This window comes from Dryobates pubescens, chromosome 11 (assembly GCF_014839835.1).
Source record: "Dryobates pubescens isolate bDryPub1 chromosome 11, bDryPub1.pri, whole genome shotgun sequence".
Lineage (NCBI taxonomy): Eukaryota > Metazoa > Chordata > Aves > Piciformes > Picidae > Dryobates > Dryobates pubescens.
This window is the reverse complement of record NC_071622.1, coordinates 12,610,035-12,624,145: the sequence shown is the minus strand read 5'-3', so window position 1 is coordinate 12,624,145 and position 14,111 is coordinate 12,610,035. Positions and strand designations below refer to the sequence as shown.

Here is a 14,111-nt window from a genome sequence, read left to right as displayed (position 1 = left end):
AGCTCTGAAATTCATGTGCTGTGGGGCCTGTCAAGGTTCTTGTAAGCAAAATGGTTTGTAGAGCTCTTCTAGACTATGGCCTTGGCAAGAAAAAGTCCTGTTCAAGGGTCTTCCTGGGAAACCACACCCAGAGGCAATCAAAGGAAGGGAATGTTGAAAGAGTGCAAATGGTGGTTGGTGCTTGTTGTGGTTAAAATTTGGTCCTTGTGTTGTGCTCAATACTAGCATTTGGCAGGCCTTTGGCAGATGGCTACTTCTACACCCATAGAAATGTGAGAAGATCTTTGGCTCAGCTTTGCTGGTTGCTTCTGGGTTGGCTGAATGGCTAAGGGCACATTACAGGCAGTGGGGGGATGATTGTACATACGAGTTGTGAAGTTGGTGCTGATGGTCTGGCTGGTGAGAGGCCCATTGGTGGCATACATGGAGACTGTGTACATGGTGCTGGGCAGGAGGTTGGTCAGCTGGTACTCCTGGCTGACTCCATCCACAAGAATGGTTTCTCCTGCAACTGTAAGAGCTGAGTTAGGGTAGAGGTGCAAGGTGGTTTTCCAAAATCTGTCTGGGGATAGGATCTCATGAACAAAAGCACTTATACTGCTGAAGCACCATGAGCTACTGTGCAGCAGCTGAGCTGTAATGGTGGTGCTTGTTCTCCAGGGTGGTCTTGTTTTTCCCACAGTCCCTCTAGTTGCCTAATACATGGTTTCCCTTCAGTAGTGGGTTTCACTGAGTTTGCCACACACCAAGTTTCTGTGAGATGGGTACTGGGCTGCTGCTGGTGGGCCCGTTAGCAAATCAGGAGGACCCTAGTCCCCTCTTGTGTGGACTGCCATGGTCCAAGGCTTGATGGAAGCATGTGCCACGGGCCCTGCACTGAAGAAGCTGGCATTTAGGGAGAGGTTACATCCCTGCTACCTGCCAGCTGCTGCCCTCCTCCAAAACTTCCTTATTCCCTCTGTGGAAGGCACCCACTGAGCCTTGAACTTTGGGATGGGGAGAGGTGGAGGTGAGCTGAAATGGAACTCCAGTATACCTGCACGGCGGGTGAGGACAAGGACATAGCTCTCCACGTCTGACAGTGGTGGGTTCCACTGCAGCAGTACCTCTGTGGGGGTGATATTGGTGGCTGTGACCCCCAGGGGGGCATCCATGGCTGCATGGGGGAGAGATTCAGAGAGTCAGAGGCATTAAGAGACTGGACTATGAACTGAGAAGGTCTTCTTACGGCCATGATCCTGCCTTGCTGCCCAGGGACTTGTGCCTACGGAAGAGTTACTGCTGCTCTAGCTGGAGAGCATGGGGATCAGAGCTGGTGCTGCTCTATTACCTGGGCTGCTCTTCCACTGTTTTCCTGATGCACAGCCTGGGGTGTTAGGGATTTTTGGTAGTTTTTGAGGAGTCTGGGGATAGCAGAGGGTTTTATTCTTGCAGCAGATGCTGTTTGTGTCAGGGCTTCCCCAGGGATTATTTCTGGAAGTCTGTACTCCCTTTAGGAAAGGTTGTCATGGTTGCCCAACATCATATCTCTGGCTTCCCCATGCCAACACACAGATTTATCACTCCTCCCTATAACTACCCATGCATATTCAGGACAAGCTTTGCTTAACCATACTTCAAGAGCCTACACTGGGCCCTTGTGAGCCTTGCTTATCTCAAGCTTGCATCAGGCTGACGCGAGGTGCAGCTTGCTCTCAGCTGCCTTATTTCTAGCGCATGCAGGGGCTGCCAGCCCTGCCTAGGGCTGGACCTGGCATGGTTTGATTGCTGCCTGCCCACCAGAAGGTCCTTCTCACCTGTGTGCACGGTGATGGAGGTCACCTCACTCTCTTCCCGGCCCCGCACGCTCTTCATTGCAATCTCATACTTGGTGGCAGGCTCCAGGTGGAGGAGGGGGTACTCGGTGACATCGCTGGCGATGGCAGTGCTGTCTATCCTCCCTGTAGGGACAGAGCCAAGGGCTTTGGCATCATGGCTGGCCCTGCCCCTGGGGTACTGTCAGTGCCTGGGAGGTGAGGACAATGTCACAAGCCCTCTGCAACGCTGATACTAGGGGTAACTGTGTTTTTTTTTCCTTGCAGGAGCACACCTGTGTGCTCATCTCTCTGCTGGCTCGACCTTTACAGCATTGTAGGCAAAACTGGGGCCAAGGGATGTGAGCCACAGGAAGCAGGTGAAAGGAGATGGGATTTCAGGGTTGGGTCCTGAATTAACCATCTCTGGGGAGGGAACACTGCAGGAGGTCGCTCCCTGTGCCCTTGGCTGTGGTAGTGCCTTCCCATTCTCTTCCCAGACACCTCATCCTCTGTCCCTACAGCCTTTTGGTTAGAGCGCCAGGATGCTGGCTGAGGTGAGGATGACCTGGTGGCTTGCTCACACCGATGGATGGAGGGAGGGTTGGCAGCTGAGAGCTCAAGGCAAGAGTCGTCTGACCCACTACCTTCAGCAGAGCGGTAAGAGATTCTGTAGTGGTCAAAGGCAGCGATGGGAGGGCTCCAGTACACCGTCATGGACTCCTGGGTGATGTTGCCCACCCTGAGGTCCTTTGGCGCATCAATCCCTGGTGAGATGAAGAAGACAAAGCTGTGGGAGGCAGGTCTGCTCCCTGCCCTGATGCCTGCTGTCCCAGAGGGGTCCCATGCCCAGTGTGGGGTGTCCCATGGTACCTGTTGTGATGGAGCCCACAACGGGCTCGGAGCTGATGGCACCGTGCACAGCCACCAGTGACACCAGGTACTCGGTGGATGGCCGCAAGCCCGTCAGGCTGGCGTGCCTGCGGCTGCCATCGAGTGTGACCTGCTGGGCCTCCTCATCCCGGGGGCTGTAGGAGAGGATGAGGCGATCTGCTGGTGGGGATGGGTCACTCCATGTGATGTTCACACTGGAGGATGTCAGCTGGGAGAAGTGGAGCTGTGTGATGGGCCGGACCCCTGCAAGACGGAGAGGGGAGATGCAGCCCCAACTCTCTGTAGATCCCAGCCTCCCCACTGTGCCCAGCACTTGTAAGGGAAATACCCAACAGAGGTGGCAAAGCTCTGGGCTCTCCATTTATCTGAAACTGTCCTGGGATCAAGAGGCAGAACTGGGAGGGACAAATGGTGCTTTTCTCACCTCTGCCTGCAAACATCCTTCATCCCAGACCTACATGGAAAGTGATGGGCCTGTCCCACTACAGATGGTATGTGTTGTCTGGGTATCTCAACTCAGTCTTTTCACTCAGAGGTCCTTGCAATGTCCCTCAAGACTTAAATTCTCCTTATGGACCCTCAGGTCACTCTGACCACAGTGCAGTGACCCCTGCTTTGTCCTTATGGGACCCTCCAGCCAAGCAGGTGTACTCAGTTCTGCTGGTGAAGGCCACGGTGCCCCTGCACTGAGAGGACATTCTCCTTCAGATGTCAATGGACCTGAACCCATGTGGAGGCACTGCCCCCAGCTGTCACCCCCAGCTGTCACCCCCATCCTCAAAAGTTTCAGTGCTTGGGATGCAGTGGGCTGGAGAAGGTGCCAGCATGGGGTGGTGGTCTGTATCCTTGATCCCATTCCAACTTGTCTTTCTCTACCTGTGAAGGCATCCACGGTGGCCTCCAGGCTCTGCTGGCGTCCCCTCTCGGCAATGATGGAGATGGTGTACTCTGTCCCAGGCTCCAGCTCTGAGAGGGTGAGCTGTGACTCATTGCTGGGCACTGTCACTTCGGAGGCCATCCCTGAGGCAGGGGTGAAGGTGACACGGTAGTGATCGATGGGTCCTGAGGCTTTGGTCCAGGCCAGTGAGATGGATGTCTCTGTGGAGGCTGTCACCAGGAGATCCCGAGGGCTGTCAAGCTCTGTGGGAGAGGGTTGGTGCCGACTTTTGTCGCCATGCATGGACCATCCCATAGGGACATTTGAGCCATAGGAGCCAGTTGTGCTTGGAGCACACAATGGGGCCAGACTCACCAGTCCTGGCATTCATGGTTGCTGGCACACTCTGCTGGCTGTCCATCACGGCTGAGATCCCAATGCCATACTCTGTCCCCGGCACCAGATCTGCCAGAGGGTGTAAAGGACACAAAGGGATATGACAGCAGTGCCTGCCTAGGTGGCCTTGGGGGGTGACTTCTCCCACCACCTCCCATGACTAAGGACAGTGTGGGACCCTCCTGAGCATCTCTCCCACAGGTCAGCAGTTCCCCCCAAGGCTGCAGGAGGGCTGAGCTGTGTCCCAAAGCCCTGTGGATGCCTTTGGCCAGGGATTTGGGTTGTTCTAGCTCAGGAACAAGCCATTTCTACAAGCTGTTGCTGAGGGCTGCTGTAATTGCTGGCATCCAGATAGAAACTGTCTGTGTGAGGGCTGAGATGGGAACCATAAAGAAGCTATATTTGTTCCCAAAGTGATTCAACACCAAATATTGTCACAGGGCTGCTGGCTCAGAGAGAAATAAATTATGCAGAGTAAATTAAATGCACATTAATTAGCAAAGGCGCTGTGTCTTGGGGAGCCAGATCAAGCTCAGCTCCTTGGGGTGGATGTCTCCTGTGGTGCCTCACCCAAGGGACCTGGGAATTGAGCTCATCCTTTCCTGTGCACCTTGTGCTGAGAGCTGGTTTATCTTTGTGGGACATCTCCTGCTTGTCGCTTCTGCTTGGCCACTGGTGGTTTTATTCCCCTCCTCCCTGTGTCTCATGATCTTTCCCACAGGGTTAGAGAAAGCCACAAACCCTCCAGCTCAACCTCACCCTGCCTTGCCCAGAGGCAGGAACCCCTGAAGCCATGAAAACATTCCCCAAGAGGCCAGGAGGGAGGGACACCCACCCCCCCACCCCCCCACCCCCTCCTGCCCCTATTTTGCTGCAGTGCAGCCTTGGTGTCAAGGGGGAGATAGACACCTCCCCCCCCTCCCCCCCTTCACTTCTGCCTAATAAGTGTCAGAAGTAGCCTGGAACGAAGAAGAGGCTGGGAGAAAGGGGGAGGAGAAGGAAGAAATGAGCAGGAGCATACAAACTGATGCCTTTTCTCTCCCACCTCTTTTGGGTAGAGCAAAATTAGAGATATTTCTGTGCAAATGCTGATTTTGAAGGGAGACATGTTGGGCAGGGCAAGGCTTGCTGTTGTTTTAAGCTGCATTCTTTTGTGTGGGGTTTTTTTTTTTGTGGGTTGTGTTGTTGTTGGGTGGTGGTGGGTTTTTTTCCCCTTTCTTTCTTTTTTTTTTCTTTCCCTTTTCTTTTGACCCCTGCTTGGTGCAGTTCCTCATGGCTTTTCCTGTAGGCAGCTGAAGGTGGCTGAAGGAATTTCTGACTGCTTTCACACCACGGATCTCACCAGGTGCCGAGCAGGTGGAAACCCATCCCAATGGATTTTGCACCGTGTGCAACAAGGCTTTGGAGGACAGGACTACTATGTGTGCAATGAAGCTGTTAGAGAATCTCATCTGCCACCCACACTATGGCTATCTTGGCTGGTTTTAATTTTCTTTTTGCCAGCACAATTTTTTGGGGGGTTGTTTTCTGCCACGATTCAATTTTTTCCCCTTATCTATGCACTTAGGTGATGATGGAAAGGCACTACATAAAAATTGCTCCTCACTATTGACTTAAGCCTCTGCATCTCTAAAGAGTGCTTCAGGGAGGTTTCTTGTGGCTCTGCCAGAGACTTTTATTGAGAAAAACAAGAGCCTTCAGGCTGCCACATCCTCTGAGGCAAGCTTGGGCTTTCACATTGCAGGTTGGGTCACTGGGATTCTATTGCACCTCTGCCTCAGGGGGTGGACCTGGCTCATTTTTAATGCTCCTTCTCACCTAGAAAGGCAGTAAGTATCCTAGAGGAAAGCTAGCAGGTAACCAGCACAGGGTCTCTGACCTCAACCCACTTCTCCATACCTGTCCTCATCATGAATCCAGCAGAAACTACCCCTACATTTTTCTTTCTTTCCACATACCACATAGTCCAAGCTAACCGCTGAGATTGCCTGCCTGCCCTCCAGCCTCTCTCGTGACTCACTGTCATTGTGTCAGCACCTTGCATTCAACTTTCCCATTGAACTCACTTTAGTTCCATATGGCAGAGATGCTCAAACCCTTTTCAGGCTGGAGAGGTCCCAGGATGGCAGAGTCAGCGTAGAAGGAGGGCACAGTCAGTGTGGAAGGACTCATCCTGCCCAATACTGAAGAACTTCTTTGTATGTGTAAGTATGCTCAACAAAACCCCATAGAACCATAGAGTCATTTTGGTTGGAAGAGACCTCGAAGGTCATTAAGTCCAACCATTAACCCAGCACTGCCAGGTCACCACTATACCAGGTCACTCAGCACCACATCTACACAGCTTTGAAATCCCTCCAGGGATGGGGACTCCACCACTGCCCTGGGCAGCCTGTTCCAGGGATTAACAGCCCTTTTGGTGAAGAAATTGTTCCTAATGTCCAACTTAAACCTCCCCTGGTGCAACTTGAAGCTGTTTCCTCTTCTTTTGTCACTTATTCCTTGAGAGAAGAGACCAACTCCCACCTCATTCAAGCCTCCTTGCAGGGACTTGTACAGAGCCAGAAGGGCTCCCCTCAGCTGCTTTTTCACCAGGCTGAAAAACCCCAGTTCCCTCAGCCACTCCTCACAGGACTTGTGCTCTAGACCCTTCACCATCTTCATTGCCCTTCTCTGGACCTGCTCCAGCACTTTGATGTCATTCCTGTAGTGAGGGGCCCAAAAGTGATCCCAGTATTTGAGGTGTGACCTCACCAGTGTCCAGTACAGGCAGAAAATCCCTTCCCTAGTCCTGCTGGCCATGGGAGCTGCAAATCCAGCAGCCAAGCAGTTGTAGTTGAAAAAAAGGAATCTTGTGTGGTGCTTTGCTGTGTTGCTGCAAAAGGTGTTTGGGATCTTCCTGGCAGCAGGAGGTGGGTGGTGTTTGCAGCCTCAAGTGGCACCCCCTGTGCTGGCCTGAGTGATGTACTGCTTGAAGAACTTGATCAGAAATAGCATCCCTGGATTTGGGTCTGCTTTGTGCCTGATGTAGGATAATGTAGTGAACTTGAGCAGCCTGGCTCCCCATCACTGCCTACAGAGCATCAGCACCTGTGAATCTTTCCCAGCAAGGGAAAAAAAAGAAGAGCAAAATAATATTTTCCTTTAGATCAACCTCAAAATGCTTCCTCTCCTCATTTCTCACTTTGCTCCTTGTCAGCTCTGTGTGGCACCTGGACAGACCCTTACTGGAGGTACATCACTTGGAGGTGCATCACTCAGCTTGTGGTTAAGCAGCACCCGAGTCCAGACCCACGGAGAGGAAAATGAACTTCATCCCGAGGAAAACCTTCTCTCTGGTAACCAGCAAGCTCCAAACCAGCCTTGAATACGTTCTAGCATAAGGGCAGCCAAGCACTGGTGCTGATTCAGGCTCTCCCACCATAGCCCTACCTACTTGAGAAGAGGAGGAGAAGGAGGGGGAGGAAGGGCGTGTGGGTGCATGCATACCTTCGAGGGTAGCCCGGGTGGTGGGACCAGTCTCACGTGGCACCAGGACTTCATGGTAGTGCTCCCCGGCCAGGGTGCTGTAGACCACCCTGTAGCTCTGCACCTCAGCCTCGCTGTTGTCCCAGGCGAGCTCAAGGCTGGCGGATGTCCGCGAGCCCACCCGGAGGTTCTTGGGGGCATCAATCTCTGTGTGACATAAGGGAGAGAGGCACCATCTCACCACTGGGTACTGGGAATGCACCCTATGGCCTTGGCATGGCTAAACAGAGGTGGAGTGGTACCCAGGTGGGATGGCTGTGAGGTCCCAATCATGGTCCCTCTTCCCCAGGACATATCCTTGCAGAAAGGGTTAGGGTGGCTGCTCCCACCTCCTGCTCAGCATGGACTGGGCGATGCTGCCCATGAGACCAGCACAAGTGTTGGGGCATTGTTAGGTTGCTTTAGGAGCTGTTGCATATTGGTTGGAAAAGAAAAGTGTTTTCCCCCTAATTAGAGTAAGGGAAACTGAGGCAGCATGCCTAAGAGCAAAAGGGCTTTATAGCAGTCACACATTGGCCTGAACTGCTCTGAGAAGAACCTGAAGCATCTTTACAGGCTCAGGTGTTGCCCAAAGGGTCTGTTTATTACTGCTCCTGAGCCTGTGCACCACATCTGCTCTGGTTAGCAGGATAATCCTCTCCGGGGAGTGACAGGGTGGTGTTGTGCAGGGCCTGGATGCCAGCAGATGGGGGGTAATTACTGCTCCTTGATGGATCTGAGTTTAGCTGGGGAGGGGGTGTATTTTTCACATTGCCTTTTAGGAACAAAGCAAGGAATGCCAACGCAGCAAATCAGTCAGGGTGAACATCTCATCCAAAATATTTATCTGTAGAGATATATACAGACACAATTCACACACCACAGTTATTAGAGAAGGAGCCTCGTAGCCACCAATAACGTCCATGACAAGTAATTTATATCCCATAAAACCAGCACTGCCTCCTCCCTTTACGGCATGGTAAATTAAACCTGGTAGCTATCTGCAGGCTTAACATTAATTGAAGCTTCACCAACCAGTTAAGGGTAGTCAGAGAAGATATAAAATTAGAAAACCACATTTCTGACTGGTCTGCTTTCAGCTGCTTGACTGCTGATTCCTTGGGCAAGGCGTCTGCCTTGGCTCTTGATGCTGAACGGGAGCGAGCATCACCTTGAATCCACACTTGGACTTGTTGCTTTGGTGCTGTTGAGGATCACATGTTGATCTCTAAGTGCTATGAAGGGTGCAAGCTGCTGGCTTTTAAAGTTTTAACCACAGGGCTGAGCTAAGCTGCGGGTCTGAACGGGTACTGAAGCTGGTGGGAATGTTCAGCAGGTTCGGCCTTGGTGCTGCTGTGCAATGTGGCCAAGGTGGGGTTTGCTCAGGGGTTGTCATCTAAATGTGGGGGGGGTTTTGAGGCCTTTACCTGGTTGCTGGCATCTGGAATCACCAGGGCTGCCCCGAGGATCATGTGAGCAGCCCTGTGGGGCACAGGGTTTGAAGGAGACCTGTTGTGCTGGAGGTTTAGGGGCTAAACAGGCACTAGTGGAGGAGGGGCAGAGGGTCCACTTTGGGTGTGTGTTTTGGGCTGATCTGAATCATTTGCTCTGCTTTGTTCTGCACCGGGACTGCAACAGGGTGAGAGGCACCCGCACTCCAGGTGTCTCCATTGTGACCTACATCACAACCATCGTGCTTTCGTTGTGCTGCTTCCTCCCAGGACACTGGATTAAAGCCCAGCTCACTCATGCTAGGGTGAAACCAGGTACCACTAAATCCCAGATGCAAAACCCCCTCAATTCAGCTCCAGGTGTGCAAACCCCCATGCTGGTTGCAGGTCAGCCCATCTGCAGATGGCAGCGAGCCATCTGCCCGTGCTTGCTGGAGGCTTAGTGATTCACGCCGGTTCTCCCAGCAAAGCCAGCTAGCTACCTGTGGTGAACTGGGCGAGGGCCGGCCGGCTCTCGTTGGCACCCCTGAGGGCGCTGACAGCGAGGTGGTAGCGGGCGCCGGGGCGCAGGGCCTGCAGGGAGTACTGGCTGAGGGGGGGCTGCAGGCGGAAGGTGGTGCTGCCCCCTTCGCCATCCGCCAGCCCGTACTTCAGCAGGATGGCGTCCACCTTGGCGCGCGGCGGCGTCCACTCCACGAAGGCCACCGTGTCTGAGACGTCCCGCACCAGGATCTGCGTCGGGCCGTCGATGACTGTGGAGGAGGAGGGGAGATGGGCACCTGTTATTGTAGGAAAGCTGGAGTGGGGAAAAGTGGCAGATCTGGGGACACCAAACTGCAGGGATGCCACAACCCATCCTTCAGAGTGACCTGAATTAGCATGTGGGGACAAGGCGAGGAGGTGGCATGGGCAAGAGACACGACCCCCAGCTCTGAGGTACTCGGGGAGTTTGGTCCTGGTGGTGTTCCCAGGTGTCTGTCCCAGTCCCCAAGCTCTTTCCTGAACCTTCTGACCTTCACTGATATCTCTCCCAGGCTGTGGACACCAACAGCTCCCCCATCCATGCCCATTACAGCTATAACGCAATTCATGCCCTTCTCTCAGGCTGGTTATCAGCAACAATTTCTCCTTTACTTTTTCAGGTGGCATTTTCCAGGCTATAACCTCCTGTGTCTAACTGTGGTCTGCTCCTAGATAACTGCTTGTACTTCGTGATGCATTGAAAAACATAAAGCTCTCCTTTGTGCCCAGTTCTTCAAGCCATACAAACTACTTTTATCTATGATCTCCTTCCACTCAATTTACTCTTTTCTGAGTCTTTCTGTCACTTATCAGCAATGATATTATGCCTTTTGAAAGGCGTTGACAATGTGTTAAATAACGTGGGGCCAAGGACTGATCCAAGCATCAAGAACTGAGGAATGTTTCTAGAAATGTTCCTGCTTTGGTGCCAGCTCCTGGTTTGTCACTAAGCTGGGGGATCAGCTCCTAAAGCTGTTGATGTCTTAGCAGTGGGGAAAGAGGAGAAAACACGACTGCTTTGATGAGTCTTCAAGCTAGCTGGGTGTGGGGCTAGGGAAGGTGTCCACCAAATGCTCTCAGATAAAGGAGTTTCAGCTAAATTCATACTAGGGATCTACTAGGAGACAGTTTTGGACATTTCTTTCTTTTGCAGAGAATTAATCCTTCCCTGCTTCACATCTCCCAATACTTGATCTCTGGAAATTTTGGGCTCAAGCCTGTGTGATGGATGCTTTGAGTTCAGCAGGACCTAACTGCTGCATGGATGGATGGATGTGCCAAGCCTGGCCATCACACCTGTGACATGGGAGCACTGATGCATGGAGCCCATTTTATCACATCCATGATCACAAGGTGGGTGAAAAAAGCCCATACTGGCTCTGTACAACAGGCTCTGCTGCATGCAAACACATCTGAAATGCTGTGTGTGTTAGAAAATGACACTATATGACAAGGATGTGCTGCACCCCAGGGTGGGAAGTTCAGGGGAGATGTGGGTAAGCAGGGGTGGAACGGACCAAGGAGGCTTAGAAAAAGACATATGGGGGAACTGGGAGCAGTGGGGTCAGGTCTAGGAGCAAAATAGCAAAGGAGAAGGGAGGGCAGCTGGGAAGAATGGTTCTTTAGGCAGGAGCTGGGTGTCCGGCTTGGCCAGGAGCAGGTCGTGCTGATCCAAATCCTGAATCTCCAACTACCTCATGTCATCCAGTCATCCAGGTGATGCTGGGATGTATCAAGTTCTGCTCAGCTGTGCAGCATGAAACCATGCCTTTGCTTCTCAATTCCTGCACAAGGTGTTGAGGCAGAACGATTGTAATGGAGGCAAAACTACAGGGGTGTTGCAGGGGAAGGCAGATGTGCCAACATGGGGACACCTTCACAGAGGAGGGACCTGGGGGACCACCACTCCATCTGCACTCCTCTGCAAAGGTCAACCACTGAGTTTGAAGTACCAGCCTCTCTTCATTTTTTTTCCGACTTCCTAAAGAAAGAAAGATTTGGGCTTGACCAGGAGATGTCTCTGTTAAGCCACCTCGAGCTGAGTGCGGAGGCAAAGCAGGAGGAAAGGACTGTGCTGGGTAAGCTCAGACCTGCAGCAAGCTGCTGCTAGTGGAGGAACCCTCCCTTCCCTCTCTGCTTTGCCTCAAATTAGCAGCCTGGAGAGAGCATCACCTCGTTATAACCATCCAGCAGCTATTTAAATGCTGTTTCCGTTTCCAACAGCTTGGATGGAGGTAGATGTCTGCCTGGCTGCCAGGGCAGACTGCAGATCTGGCATGGTGAGTCTCTTGTCACCCAGTCAGCTCTGCCCATCGCCACATCTCATCAATGAGCAGACCCAGTTGAATTTCCCCAAGCCTACGGGATGGACCCATGACTAGCTGAATAAATTGGTTAGGAAGGATTGTGCTATTGCTCCTGGCTCCCTGATATGCCTGAATTAGTGGCTTTAGAGGGCATTTAGTGCACAAAAGCAGGTGGGAGTTTTGATCTGTTATATATGAGTAGGGAACGCATTTGTAGAGATGTTTCCTGAGGGCATCCAGCCTCTGAATTGTGGGATTAGCAGAGAAGGAATTTCTCCAGCTACACAATCAAAGCAAACCTGAGCCTTTGCTCCCAAGCCCATTAACCCTGACATGGTTTCTGTGCTTGCAGCAATTTGGGAGGGAGAGGGACAAAATACCGCATGAAGAAGCTGTTGCTGCAGTTCACCTGTAGTTTGGGCAGTTAAGCGGTGCTAGTTTTATCACTGTACATGCAGTGCTGGGCTGCTCTCACTGATGGGAACTTAGTATTTTGGGGACCAAACCCTTGGCACTGCTGTGCTGCCCAGGAGCAGGCTCACTCACGAGTTGAGACGCTGTCAGAGGTGGGAGGGCTCCTGGCTTGTTCCTTCAGGGCCACTACGGTGACGGTGTACTCTTCCCCTGGCTTCAGACCTGTCTGATTGAAGGTGGTGACGGTGCTGGGGAGCTGGGCAATCACACCACCCTCGTTATTCTGCAGAGGGGCAGAAACAAACATTAAAAAACAATAAAAACAAAAAATGGTGTTGGAGGGGAGCAGGGGTTGGTGGTGATGATGCATGGAGAGGAGGTGCTCCCATGTTGCATCCTTCTGTAGCCAGCCCTGCATCCCCAAATCACATCCTGTTCCTGGCATATCCCCTCATGGAGGTGTAGAAAACCCACACAGGGTGAAGTCGTCCACATTGGTGGGTTGAGACATCCTCCCCCATCCCTTCCTTCCCCCTGCCTCAATCTCTGTATTCCACCTTCTGCCTGTCTGCTGGTCTCTAGAACAGAAAAGATAATAACCCCAAAGCCTGTACTTAGAAGCCTTTTCCCTGCCATTCAGGTGCCAGGAGTCTACCATATATAGGTATGAAACCGTAAGGTCTTTATTTTGCCATCCCTTGCTTTTTACATATCTTTATTAAAATCATTTTACTTTGTGGTTTTGCTGTGAAAAACTGTAAGGCTTTAAAGCAACAGCAAATGTCACCTTTCCTGCCAGTGTTTGGACAAAGGATCTTTTTTTTTTTCTCGCTGCTGTCTTCACTAATAACACGCTAAACAAATCTTTGCACATAGCTCTCCATTCATATTCATCTCTTTTCTCATTAAACAGGAAATCTTCCATTTTATCCATAAATTGCCATCTTACCTTTCCTAATGTTCTTTTCTAAATCTATCTTCATTCAGTCTTTCCCCCCCCGCCCCCATCCCCAGTGCACACAGCAGATGGGAAACACCACCCCACCCCCGCCCCGGACCTTGCTTTTGGAGGGGAGCACAAAAGGAGGATTGCTCTGCAGAGGGTGTAAGCATCCTCCTGGGGATGCTGAGGACCAGATTACCATCCTCTCGCCAATTTTGGAGAAGACAAAGCCATCTTGGTTTTGCTCGTGGAGGTTATTTGTTGCAACTCTTGTTTTTAGCCTCTGGGACTAGGTTTTGGTTTTGGTTGGGGTGTGGCAATGGTTTAGTGTTTGCCCAAGTGAGCACTGCTTGCAGGCAGTGAAGGAAACAGCACCCTCTGCCTTGTTTTAGGAGAAAAGCTGGTGTTTGAGACTCAGAGAGTCCAATTCTCGGGCAGGAGCTTAACCGTGCCTTTATGGTGCAGGGCCACGCACATGACCAATAAATGAAAGAACTTCAAAGTCTGGTGAGCTACAGTCCTTCCCTGCCCCCAAAACCTGCATCCAGGAACAGTCATCCTTCTGCACCTTACCTTTAGATCCTGAAATGTTTCTGCATGGTTTTAAGCTTAAAAAAGGTGGAAAGGGTGACCAAGGATTTGTCTTTTGGGGTTGACTTGGGAAAAAGTCATTATTGATGATCCTGCAGAGAGAAGTTTGCTTCTATCCTGGCGATTCCTCACCCTAAAATGGATACATCCTCATTTATCTACTTCAGGAGGATGCTGTTGAGCTTAATTCCCACATATCAGTGAAGGGTTTGAAAAAGAGCTGGGTTTTGCTGCTAAAAGCTCTACCCTGATGTTTCCTTATCATTTTGGCTTTTATCCCAACGACGAACAAAAATTATCCTGGGGTCTATAATTGCAGCACCTGAACTTGGTCTTCCAATACCAGTTTTGTGCGGATGTCTCCCAGATTGCCTCCAAATCCACCCAGCCTTTTTGGAAATGAGGGAATGAGCTTTT

The 14,111-nt window shown here is 51.6% G+C and overlaps 1 protein-coding gene across 1 annotated transcript in view; it reads right to left on the bottom strand.

Moving 5' to 3' along the window:
- The window catches only part of TNR (tenascin R), an 89,372-nt gene that overhangs the window by 17,201 nt on the left and 58,060 nt on the right, over nt 1–14,111 (bottom strand). Inside the window, exons 6-15 of the mRNA XM_054165728.1 lie at nt 12,293–12,443; nt 9,401–9,670; nt 7,450–7,635; nt 3,940–4,029; nt 3,564–3,827; nt 2,667–2,930; nt 2,441–2,560; nt 1,797–1,940; nt 1,037–1,156; nt 368–511 (exon numbers count right to left, since the gene is read on the bottom strand). Of these exons, the coding sequence (XP_054021703.1) occupies nt 368–511; nt 1,037–1,156; nt 1,797–1,940; nt 2,441–2,560; nt 2,667–2,930; nt 3,564–3,827; nt 3,940–4,029; nt 7,450–7,635; nt 9,401–9,670; nt 12,293–12,443 (1,753 nt within the window). The remainder of the gene's footprint in view (nt 1–367; nt 512–1,036; nt 1,157–1,796; nt 1,941–2,440; nt 2,561–2,666; nt 2,931–3,563; nt 3,828–3,939; nt 4,030–7,449; nt 7,636–9,400; nt 9,671–12,292; nt 12,444–14,111) is intronic.